The sequence below is a fragment of the Anser anser genome, assembly GCF_964211835.1.
Source record: "Anser anser genome assembly, chromosome: 2".
Taxonomy (NCBI): domain Eukaryota; kingdom Metazoa; phylum Chordata; class Aves; order Anseriformes; family Anatidae; genus Anser; species Anser anser.
In genome coordinates, this window is record NC_139721.1 from 88,544,082 (window position 1) to 88,556,837 (window position 12,756).

General features: G+C 38.4%; 1 protein-coding gene across 1 annotated transcript in view; it reads left to right on the forward strand.

Moving 5' to 3' along the window:
• MYO10 (myosin X) overlaps nt 1-12,756 on the forward strand; it is a 163,838-nt gene that overhangs the window by 149,489 nt on the left and 1,593 nt on the right. The window contains 9 exon segments of the mRNA XM_083824329.1: nt 1,015-1,209; nt 2,301-2,458; nt 3,780-3,903; nt 5,681-5,978; nt 7,665-7,872; nt 8,490-8,626; nt 9,499-9,619; nt 11,626-12,078; nt 12,453-12,644. Coding sequence (XP_083680455.1) covers nt 1,015-1,209; nt 2,301-2,458; nt 3,780-3,903; nt 5,681-5,978; nt 7,665-7,872; nt 8,490-8,626; nt 9,499-9,619; nt 11,626-12,078; nt 12,453-12,644 — 1,886 coding nt within the window.

Here is a 12,756-nt window from a genome sequence, read left to right on the forward strand (position 1 = left end):
AGTTTACTCACAAATGAATACAGCTGAAATTATCACACTCACAGATACCACACTCTCATAGATTAATTACGGTTGGCAAAGACCTCCAAGATCATCTGGCCCAACCATCCCCCTACCATTAATGTCACCCACTAAACCACGTCCCTAAGTGGCAGGTCCAACCTTTCCTTAAACACCCCCAGGGACAGTGACTCCACCACCTCCCTAGGCAACCCGTTCAATGCCTGACTACTTCTTCTGAGAAGAAATTTCTCCTAATTTTTGACAAATGTCAGGCATTTATAAACAGAAAGGAATGAAAATCTAAAATCATAAATCTCAGCCCATTTAATGAAATACCATATTTTTTCATAGCCTGAACTTTGGATAATCCCTGCTGCTTTATAAGTGCCCGTACTTGAAAATAAGTTCTCTTACAACCTACAGTGCAAAATAACCTGCAGTAAATCAGAAGAAAGGGGTACTGGTTAGAGATTATGCGGAGGGAGCAGAGGCAGATAACTCCAGGGTAATCTTCCCCCGTATTACCTGCATGTACATAACCCTGCATTGTTGCTAAGTTGTAAGGGCTTTAAATAGTCGATAGAATCTAATTTCTGGTTTAAAAGAGATAGACTATGGATTGCTTATATAACTGAAAAGACAACATTTCATTATAAGACAATCAATTCTACAGATAATATGTAGATGGAGTTAATAAACTGCTGGTATAATTCTGATTTTGTTTTCAATTGTGCCAAATAAAAAGACACTAATGTGGACAAAAGCAGCTTTGTAAGTTGACAAAAGAATTTCTCTATGTAAACACCAAAGTTGAAAAGTTTTCATGTAGATTTTATATGGTATTTTCATCATTTCATTGCTTGAAAATTTTACTCAAAGTTGCTTAATATGTGAGCTAAACAATTTACATTGTGTTTTTGTCATTAAAAGTATGCAACTAACTTGTAGCAACTTAATTTTGTCCAACTCTATTAAAAAAAAAAAGTGTGCTTCAAATTGTGTCTTTAATAGGATGGCTACATAAGGAAGTAAAAAACAACCCAAAGATGTCTTCATTAAAACTCAAGAAGCGTTGGTTTGTTTTGACACACAATTCTTTGGACTATTACAAGAGTTCTGAGAAAAATGCTTTGAAATTGGGTACACTGGTCCTAAACAGCCTCTGTTCAGTGGTCCCTCCTGATGAAAAAATCTTCAAAGAGACAGGTAATTGTCTGCTCTGGGTTCAAGTCTCCTTTCAGTTACCTTCTGGCCTACCTACCTAGTAATGCAACAAACACTGCATAAGAATATTTTAAATAGATTATTAGAGTTGCAGTTTGATAACCAAATCAGGTCCCTAAGTCACTGAGGTATTTTACATGGACTTACTGGGCAGAAGATAGGTAATAATGTACACAACAGTAAAAATTGTTCTCACCAGCATTCAAGTTACTGACTGACACTGCTGCTAAATTAGTTTGAACACATATGCTTTCACATTAAAGACACATGGGTAGCAATTGTGAGGGCAAACATTCGTGGAGCAAATATAAGGAGATCTAGAGTAAAAGTCCACTCGGTGCTAACCTACATACTACATCTGAGTCAGCTCCAGAGCACATTTCCATGCTGGTTTTCAGTTCAGACATGGCTGTTTGCAAATGAGAAGCATTGACAGCCCTATGTAATCTCACTGGGGTCACTGACACTTCAAAGAGGCTTTTGCTAGTGAGAGATGAAATAGATTTTATTTAATTGAATCTGCTTCGTAAAAAGCCTATACAGTGATGCAGAGAGAGAATTTGAATTGAAATGCTCTTCTGTCATCTTTGCCACTTCATTTGTGTGAAATTAATGAAGTTTTTTAAAAAGAAGTAGCAGCTCATGCTTTATACCTGCTAGTATGTGTGCCATAGGTGATGAAAGACTCATATACAAAACAAGACTTAGATTCTTCTTCTACAGACAGGACTGGAGAAGCAGGGCCTGCAAGTCACGTATCGCTCACAGTATTCCACAGTGATGTTCTCTGATCGCTTTTACTAAGATTACTGGGTGAAATGGAAGGCAGCATGGTGGTGGCTGCATTCTAAGATTATTCTTATGCTTTTTTAATGGAGAGAAACTCCTTTAAAACCATACTGTCCAGATTATGTTACTGAATTGCCAGTACAACTTCTTAGTCCCTGAAAAACTGCCAGCACAATCCAGAATTCAGCACTTGGGGTCTCATGGGACTATCTGTTTTCAGAGAGAAGTCATGGTATATTTATAGTTGCTGCTTCCATGGTTAACAATTTTTATTGTTGTGCTAGGCTATTGGAATGTAACTGTGTATGGACGCAAACATTGCTACCGTCTCTATACAAAATTGCTTAATGAAGCGACCCGCTGGTCAAGTGCCATCCAGAATGTGATTGACACAAAAGCGCCGATTGATACCCCAACTCAGCAACTTATTCAGGATATTAAGGTAGGAACAAACAGGCAGAACTGGGAAAGAAGAGTTGTTTAAATAAATATTTGAAATCAGTCTTTTTTTTATGTTGCCTTTGCAGTATGTAGTAATAAAGCAGAAAACATGAATTTTAGTCATGCAGTGACATGGACTGAAGTTGTAGAATCTGATGTATTCACTCACCTGCTAAAGGAAATTCTATTTAAACAATATAAGACCAAAGTATGAAGTGCAAATTGGAGGGGAAGAGGGATAACTTTTTTCATTAAAACAGTAATAAGCTGTACTGTTTTGGGCAACTTGACAGACGTTGCTGTATCAGGCAGTAGAGCTGTAGTCTGTGAGTTCATGAGTTAGCGGACCTGTTTGGCTATGTTCGCAGTGAGCAGCATGCCAGGATGTGGACTAGACAGCTCCTGTGATTTTTTTATTTTTTTTTAATTCTCCCCTCACCCCCCAATGTGTTGCATTTCTTGATTTATGATAGCGTGGGTTAAGCATGTCTCTCTGCATGACAAGAAGCATGCTCTGTGAATATTTACTGCTTTATGATCCTGCTGGGGACATTGCATGCATACCCAAAGAAGGTCTTTCTAGAGATTTTTGTTAATCTGCTTTCAGGACAGGGGACGATGATTCTCAGAAGATACAAAAAAGGCAAGGGGGAGAACTACCAACCTTTTTTCTTAGTGGAAGCCTCCATCATGGAGAAAAATTATCAGATCCTAAATTTCAAAACTACGAAAGCTGTTGAGAGCCTTTCTTCAGAGCAGTAGAAATATGTGGAAGTTCAGGATTGACAGAAGACAGTGATCACACATTTGTCAGACTTGAGCTAAGAAAGAACAGTATTTAGACATCAGAGCGGGTGCATCAGGTTTACAGCAGCTATTTTTCTGGACTGTTTTGCTGATGATAGTTCCAGCAGATTACAACTGAAAAGGCCAATTAGGTATGCTGGAGAAATAGTTCTAAATAAAACTTAAAGAACAATGTCTTGATATAATTTCAACCATGAAATACTGGAATAAAACAATCGTAAAATGAAAACACACTTCCAGAAAACCTCATGAAACTTCACTTGTGTCTCCTGCAGCACTACTATGGTTAGGTTTTTTTACTGCACAGATAAAGTAAGCTTATGCAACTACTGAGGTTAGCAGGCACTAAGCATTCATAGCCTGCAGAAAACCATGGCAGCCACAGTACCTGCAAGTGGATTTAGCACCAGATAGTAACACTGACTGATCTTTTCATAGCCAACCTAAAGGCACAAAGCATTGTATCACTGTTAATGCTGAACCCAACATCCTGCTTTTTTTTCTTACCCCAATAGGAAAACTGCCTGAATGCTGATGTGGTTGAGCAGATCTATAAGAGAAACCCTATTCTCCGTTACACTCATCATCCATTGCACTCGCCATTATTGCCACTGCCATATGGGGACATTAATCTAAACTGTAAGTTTTTCAGCCATAGAAACACTTTTCTGTATGAAAGACTAAACTGTGGGATGGGAGTTTTCAGTCCATGGGTATAGTGAAAAAATTATTCTTGTAATGCAAATAAAGAAGTTTCCCTGTTCTCTTGCAGAAGGTAGAGAACAGCAGTTTACCTAGCAGAAAACCACGTGTTTGTGGTGCTCCTACAGGAGTGTTACAGAAAGGAAAATTGCTATTGCTGCTTTAAGAGAAATTTGTTACCAACACAGCTAAGAAGACAGAGTTTGAAAAGCCTGGCACTGAAATCAAGAACAAAACCCAATTCATTCAGTCTCCTTGAATCATACACTCCTTCTCAAATTATTGTTTTTTCATACCCCATGAGGGGAGCTGCAGCTGCACAACTTCAATTCACAAGTGTAAGGTTCATCAGTTGTGGTGGGAAGTATTATTTACATGAAACAAGTGGTGAATGGGCATGCTTTGAAAAAGTAATGGTTCATTTATGCCTGAAGCAGGTGTAATCGTGTCTTTTAATATTATTTGTTCAATCGCTAACTTAGAAGTCTATTAAATGAACGGTTCACAGTTATCGATGGTTGTGAATCTGATGCCTGTAAATGGATTTGCTTGTGTTATTTTGCAGCTGCGTATTAAACAGGATTTGTCTCAGATCAGAAGTTTCATCCCTGGGAGGAGGGTGGGAGGTAACAGTTGATTAAAAGCTAAGATATTTCTTCTAACACTTCCTGATAAATCACGTGATATCCTGCTGCATGAATGAAAAAGAAAAATAAAATCCTAGGAGAAACCTCTCCCTTCTCTTTTTATTCCTCCTCCTGTCCATTGGCAAGCCACAATTCTGATCTTGAGCTGGTCACTTTTGCTGGTTGTCCCATGCACAAACGCAACATGAATGCTCTCTAATCCCCTTGGACAGAAAAGGCTAGCTCTCTCTGAAGTAGAAGTCTTTCCAAAATCTTCCCATACTAAATGTCTCTCTACAGATTGACTGATGCTCAGTTATTGCCATGACTTGCAGTTGAGTTCTAGTTACTTTCTCTAATAGTATAATGTTAGGAATGTTAGGTTAGAAATTTAGTATTTGGAAGATATGCCTGTACTGCTTCATGCTTTGATGGTTAGTAGGCCTAACTGATTCATACACCGGAGCAATCTCTCATCCCTTTAACCCAAGCACCATGGTGCTTTTAAGAATATTGTGAAAGTTCTTAGCCCATGCTGAAAAACTTGTAGTATGAAAATCAATCAAATCACCTTCTTTTCCAGCACTTAATAAGAAAGTTGCAGTTTCATGGCAGAGATTTTGTTTTATTCATGTTGTTTGGGTTTAACTGAACTTCTGCTGTAGAAAAAAGCGATGTCATGAACCTGTCACTTTCCATAATCCAGTCATGCTTTACCTCACTTAAAATCTGACTAGCTTTCCACTTTCTTGTGACAGTGACAAAGTGATATACTACCAGCAGTGTGGATCCCCTCTCCGTCAAAGTAGCTTCTCCATCAAAAATCTCTGATCAAGCAAAATACACATTCTAAGCTACATTGTCAGAAATTTCAAAATGGTATTTCATTACATTCAGAACAAATCTCAATAACAGAATAGCTCATAAAATGAGTTGGCATCATACATTGGAAATGGAAAAGATCCGTTCTAATATCTTGCATAATAAGGGCCATAGAATATATCACTGGGCAATTCCTATGATAAGTCTGAGTGCTTTCTCTTTAATATCTCAGTCTAAGCACCGTTCTCCCTGTTTTTTGTTCGCAGTACTAAAAGACAAAGGTTACACAACTCTGCAGGATGAAGCTATCAAGATATTTAATTCTTTACAGCAGCTGGAGTCTATGTCTGATCCCATCCCTATAATTCAAGGTATCCTCCAAACAGGACATGATTTACGACCTCTTCGAGATGAGCTCTACTGTCAGCTCATCAAGCAGACCAATAAAGTGCCTAACCCTGGGAGCGTGGGGAACCTTTATAGTTGGCAAATACTCACCTGCATGAGTTGCACATTTCTGCCAAGTCGTAGCATCCTCAAATATCTCAAGTTTCATCTCAAAAGGTGAGAAGCCTTCAACTACAAGAGCGAGAAGTTTCTTCACTCACTGTCTTTTTCCCCACAACATGTAACAGTGTTTAGACATCTTGTAGTGTGATTTGAAGATACATTCACTTAATGAACTGGTTATGCTACAGAGTAAATCTGAAAAGAAAAAAAAAGTTGTAAGAAAACAGTGTTTGAGTTGATCTTGATTCTTATTCGAGGAATCAAGCAAAACCCCATGAAACTAAATGCATAATCATAATTTACTAATGTTGACAAAAGGTGGGGGGTGGGGGGGGCTTTCTGTAATTTTGTGAAGTTGCTTAAATGACTTGTGGCAAGTATGCGCAGGTCCTGTTCCTAACTGTCCAAATCAAGTCGCTAAAAATTATTCATCATGCTTACCTTAGTTTTTTGAGGTACTATACACATAAAAGAACATTACAGTGTTTAAAGATATACTTGAGGTAAAAATGTCTATTTGCAAATCTAATTTAAGACACTAGCAACTGCTGAGGAACATTTTTGAAACATTTTTGAAAGCTAAGCATTAACCAGAATGTAGAGTTCCTCTTGCTCTGATGCAGCCGAAGAACGTAAAGTGTGTCCCCTTAGGAAAAGTAGTCCAATAGTAACAAACTGTTCTCAGTAATTTAAAAGTCACATCTATGTTTGTGCTAGAACATGGACTCTGTAAATCACTTTGCTGAATGTAATTATTTTATAAATGTTTGTAAAATCCTTGAAGACATACCTGTCAAAGTGAGATTTGTGAAATACATCAATCACTATGCATAAATGTTGGAATTTAAAAAAAATATATAACAATATTGATTCACTTTTTTAATTTAACTCAGTTCATAAAATAGTCTCCCTGTTTAAAAAAAATAAAGCTATCTGACACAATATTTGCAGGTTTGTTTCAACACTATAGCTGCACGGTCTTCTTAAAGCATTGCTGTAATCCTGCAGGAATCTTTTTATGCCTTGTAGATGATGAATTTCTAATTTTTCACACACTTATAAATGAAACCTTATTAGGTTGAAGAAGCTGATATTTTGTCATTGGAAATAATACAGAAACACTCTGTACGAAAAGCTACTGAAATTCAGTGGTTTTCAATAATTAAGAGTTCATTAAATTCATTATAAATAAATAATATATTATTATAATATATAATCATAAATGAGTTCATTAAAGTTGTATTTGTAGTACTAACTGCTGAAGAGTAAGGTTTGAGAGAATCTTCAAGAATGTCATGAATAGAAATCAAGTATCCTAAGTGACACTGCTGCAAAACTGAGCTGTCAAACATGTTTTTTTCTGTAGTACCTCAGTGTAGTTTTGTCTTTATTCAACAACCGTTATTGACAAAAAAAGGGAGTTGACTGCAACAAGATTATTACAGTTATCCTGCTGTCAAATCTGAGCCGTTACAATGTTCCTGTAGTTAATGCTATAAAGGCGGTTCCGTTTTTGCTTTCTGTTAGGTTTGCAGAACAAAATGATGTGTGTACATAAGTTACTGCACAGTAAATCGTGTTAGAACACTTTCCTTGACAGTGCAGATAAACCTTTGACTGTGTCAATTAAATAGCGTACTGAATACATTAGTACTTTGTCACTTTCAGGAAAGAATGGTTCTCAAATAAATAAACTTTCTGTTTTGCAGACTGGCAACTTAAATAATATTTGTCTTACAGGGTTCGTGACCAGTTTCCAGGAACTGAAATGGAGAAATATGCACTTTTTACTTACGAATCTCTGAAAAAAACCAAATGCAGAGAGTTTGTGCCATCACGGGATGAAATAGAAGCCCTGATCAGCAGACAGGAAATGACATCTACAGTGTATTGTCATGGTGGTGGCTCCTGTAAGATTACGATCAACTCGCACACCACAGCTGGAGAGGTGAGAAGTGGTGACGGACAGCTTTGGCGCAGAACCAGCGTTTCTCTGTAGTGGCAGTTCCAGCCAGTAGCAGTGTTAGCCCTTGGAAGTACCAGCAGTGTCCCTGCCAGGTGGGAGGGCACGGTCGCTGCTGTCAGGGCAAGGAAGGCTTACAGGTCTCTCTGCCCCACCCCTCCAGGATGTTCTGAAGAAATCCTGTCTACTACAACTGTCTTTACTCTGCAGAGGATTACCCAGCAATAGCGCTTTTGTAGGAAAAAATGCAGGACAGACTAAGCAACTCAATAGAGGCATTATTGGAATAACTTCAGGTATATACTGATGTGTACGAGGCCAAATTGTTTGCTAAGCAGGAACACTTTAGCCGAGTTGGTGAAATACAAAGGTTATTTATATCTGGGCAGGTGATAGCACATATATATTCTGAAGGAATCATCCTTACTTAGGATAAAAATGAAAGTGGAATTTGGCAACGATTAATACTGATGATGAGAACATCTTAGCAGCATTTTTAGCCTAATGTAAAACCTAGTTTTGAATTTCTCCTACTTATTTGTCTTGCATCTGTGGTACTACTTCTCCGTCCCATGGTTTCTTCATGTGCTGTTTTTCATTAGGTGGTTGAAAAGTTAATTCGTGGTTTGGCCATGGAGGACAGCAGAAATATGTTTGCTTTGTTTGAATATAATGGAACTACTGATAAAGCAATTGAAAGCAGAACCATTGTGGCTGATGTCTTGGCGAAGTTTGAAAAGTGAGTGCACCTCTCCTTCTCTCCCGCCAAATCTAATAAATAGGAAATAATACATTTCTGATGTTATGTGCATGGCAATCAGCATCCTTTATCTACATACTGCTGGGATTGTTTAGTCTGGAGAAGAGGAAGCTCGGGGGAGACCTTATTGCTCTCTACAGCTACCTGAAAGGAAGGTGTGGGGAGCTGGGGATCGGCCTCTTCTTGGAGGTAACTAGTGATGGGACTAGAGGGAATGGCCTTAAGTTGTGCCAGGAGACGTTCAGGTTGGAAATGAGGAGACATTTCTTCCCAGAAAGAGCAGTCAGGCATTGGAACGAGTTGCCCAGGGAAGTGGTGAAGTCACCGTCCCTGGGGGTGTTCAAGGAAAGGTTGGACGTGGTGCTTAGGAACATGTCTTAGTGGGTGACATTGGTAGTAGGGTGATGGTTGGACCAGATGATCTTGGAGGTCTTTTCCAACCCTAATGATTCTATGATGATAATGAGAGGAAAAAGAAGGAATGTCTAATGTGCAAGTACAGTTTGTAACAGGATAACTTAATAATGTCGTTTTTATCAACACTTGTCTGAGCCATAGATAAAAGATTGTGAAGAGAAACTGGGTTAGAAACAGTTGACTGAGTACTGAGTCAACATTTGTAAGTCCTTGATTTAGTTTTGGGCTTTAAATACATATTTATATGTATCTCCAGATCACATAAGTCAGGTATACTTGAAACAACTAACTGCTGTCAACAATACCAGATTGATACCAGGTGTAGGAAAGCAAAATTCAGCTAATGCCATGCTGAAATTTTTCAGGTGTCAATTTAGAAAGGAGTTTGATTATGAAGGTCTGATCTCTCTCTCCCTTTCCACACACACCTGTAGGCTTGCTGCCACTGCCGAAGCTGGGGAGATGCACTGGAAGTTCTACTTCAAGCTCTACTGCTTCCTGGACACGGAACATGTCCCAAAAGATAGCGTGGAATTTGCCTTTATGTTTGAGCAGGTAAGGAAAAAGGTTTTGTTCTGAGGCACTTTTTAAGAGAAGGAAAAAAGCGAGATCTAGGCAACGAGGGGAATGTTTTGATTGTTCTACTGTTTAACTAAATGCACTGCTCAAGCAGCAAATGTAAAAATAATAATAATAAAAAAAATAAAGGCAGTTCAGTGATAAAAATAAGCTTATCCTGACATAAATTAACCAAATGTGATTCACCTAGTGTTATGACTATTCTTGCTTCTGCGTTACCTGTGAATTGCTTTATGTATAGTGGTGAAAAAATTGGATAATTGGACCTATCCTAGATAATTTATATCCGGGGGGGGAAAAAAGGGATAATACCTGCATTTCATTTTGCTCTTATGAAACTGTTTTCTTAAGAAAGTACAACAAATAAAGTAAAAATGTGTAATTGACAAGCAAATTCTGAGATACCCATATTGAAAACAGTATAGAACTAATCAGCAGCTTTTCTTTTCAAAACCTGATTGGTATTTCATAGGCACCATAGTAAAACAAATCAGTCTGCTCTCAGCCATAACCATAAGACAGGTATGGTAAGCCAAAATCCACTTAATCATGGTGCTGAGCAAAGAGTGAGGCCATACTGCAAAACGTAAAAGAAAATAAGCAAAAATGATTTATAATGAAAACTAAATGCCTCAGCAGTTGGATTTCTATTATATGAAGTCTTGCAATTACTCTGAAACTTGCTGATGACAGATATTATTGTGGAAAGACCTCCTCCTTTTCTACTATACTGCAAATGGCTAAAAAGTCTTCCAGCGAACAGCTTCTTTCAGGTGTGTACTAGAGACTTAAAGATTTCAGTGTCTTGGCATGCAAACAAGTTTACACAGATGTTCTGTTGGCAGGTAAGCATGAAGTGATCAGGAGCTGACATATTTGAATTTTTGTATGGATGAAGCCTTTTCCCCTTCCCACAAGACTGGGAGCACGTTCACTGTAATGGAGTATTTCTTGCTTTTCACAGTTTGGGTTTTAAGGCACCATGTTACAGCACAAGTCTACCGGAAGTCTCCTTGCAGAGCCTACTGCTGTAGCTCGATCTAGAAACACTCATTGTTGGCTGAAGGATCTGGGCAACAAGCTTGCCTTGGTTAGGCTTAGTCAGCCTGTTAATGCCTCCACTTCGGGATGAAATTTAAACTGTAATAAGAAAATCCATGAGAGCTCTGCATCAGATTTGTTTTATTGGTTTATATGGCAGATCGTTTTCATGCAGCATTCAGTACTGACTGGTGTTCAGCCAAATATTTTATGTCTTGCTAAGACCAATAGTATTTCAGTTATAAAGCATGGCACACTCAATACTTGTGATTAATATTAAAATACCTGAAAGAGGTTCATCAGTTCTGTTGTTTTTTCAATTTGCTTTCAGTGTCAGACATGGATGTTTTTCAGCAACTAACTTCAGAGAGATCCCTTCTGTCTTAAGTTTTAGTTCTGTAACCTACATTTTTTTAATTAATTTAATAATTTTATCTGGGACCCTTTTAAGATTTACTGTTTTCCCTCAGTGCAGTTTGTTACAAAGCTGTCTTAGGGTTTTGCTCATCGTTCTGGAAACATCAGTTTCACAGACAGATTATTAATAGCACTGAGTAAAAGTAGGTAACTATTTCTTCCCAATGCCCTTGAACATAGATGACTCCTCCCAAGCAAGTGTTTAGTTCCTGATTTTTTCCCCTTTAATTTTTCTTCTCCTTTCAGTGGTTCAGTTGCCCTTACATAATTGAATTCTCAAAGAGCTGTACTAGTAAGAGAAATTCCCCTTAAGCAAGTTCATCAATTGCTTTGCAGTTCTTCTGGTACACCCTGTCTTAACCAGTTTAACAAATTTGCCATGAGATTTACCACATTTGTTTTATTTGATGGTTCATTTATTTCAGATCCTGGGTTTGCTTGGCACTAGGTCTGTTTCCCATTTCTCTCTCAGTTCTTTCAAATATTAGTTTGTACATAAAAAGTTACCTTTTTCCTCTCTTTAGGCTCACGAAGCAGTGATTAGAGGACACTATCCTGCTCCTGAAGAAACGCTCCAGGTCCTTGCAGCTTTGCGTCTCCAGTACCTTCAGGGAGATTACACTCCACATACCACCATACCAGAAATGGAGGAAGTATATCCCTTGCAAAAGTTGAAGTCTCGAATTACACAGTCTACCAAAACATTTACTGCAGCAGAGAAGGCTGAGAAGAAACGAGCCAGCTTTCTTGAAGGAACATTGCGGAGGAGCTTTCGCAGTGGCTCTGTCAGCAAACAAAAGGTTGAGGAGGATCAGATGTTAGACATGTGGGTCAAAGAGGAAATCTCAGCTTCCAGGACTAGTATTATTGACAAATGGAAAAAACTGCAGAGGATGAACCAGGAGCAGGCTATGGCAAAGTATATGGCTTTGATTAAGGAATGGCCTGGATATGGGTCAACACTGTTTGACGTAGAGGTGAGTAAGACCTCCTGACCACTCAAAATATAGGTTGTGCTGTATAGTTGGTGATCTCATTACAGACTGGTGAAACCATAAATGCCATATCACAAATACTCAGACAGCTGATGTAATAAAATGTTGTATATTAAAAGCACGCTCCACTTAGCATGCACTGTAGGCATTTAAATCCACCACTTATCCATAAAATACAGAGGGACAGAATGCTACCCTGTAAGTTGCATGTGTGTTTAGGAGAAGCATAAAATGTTGTTCAAAGATGGACAAGCAATACACTTCTTTTTTAAAATAGCTACAGGCAAGAATCTCAACAGTAAGTGTGGTGTGGCTCCTCTGTTACCGTTACTTTTAATTTACATTCTTTCCTCTAGTGCAAAGAAGGAGGTTTCCCACAAGAGTTGTGGCTTGGAGTCAGCGCTGATGCTGTTTCTGTCTACAAGCGTGGGGAAGGAAGGCCTTTGGAGGTGTTTCAGTATGAACATATCTTGTCATTCGGAGCACCGCTTGCCAACACCTACAAGATCGTGGTGGATGAGAGAGAATTGCTTTTTGAGACTAGTGAGGTAAGAGCAAGAAGGAATTTTGTTAGTACTATGGTCTTCCTGTTCTAATAGCCAGACTACTTGGTAATTAAAGAAGCTGCTGTGACTGTTAACAGATTCTTTTTTCAGATCC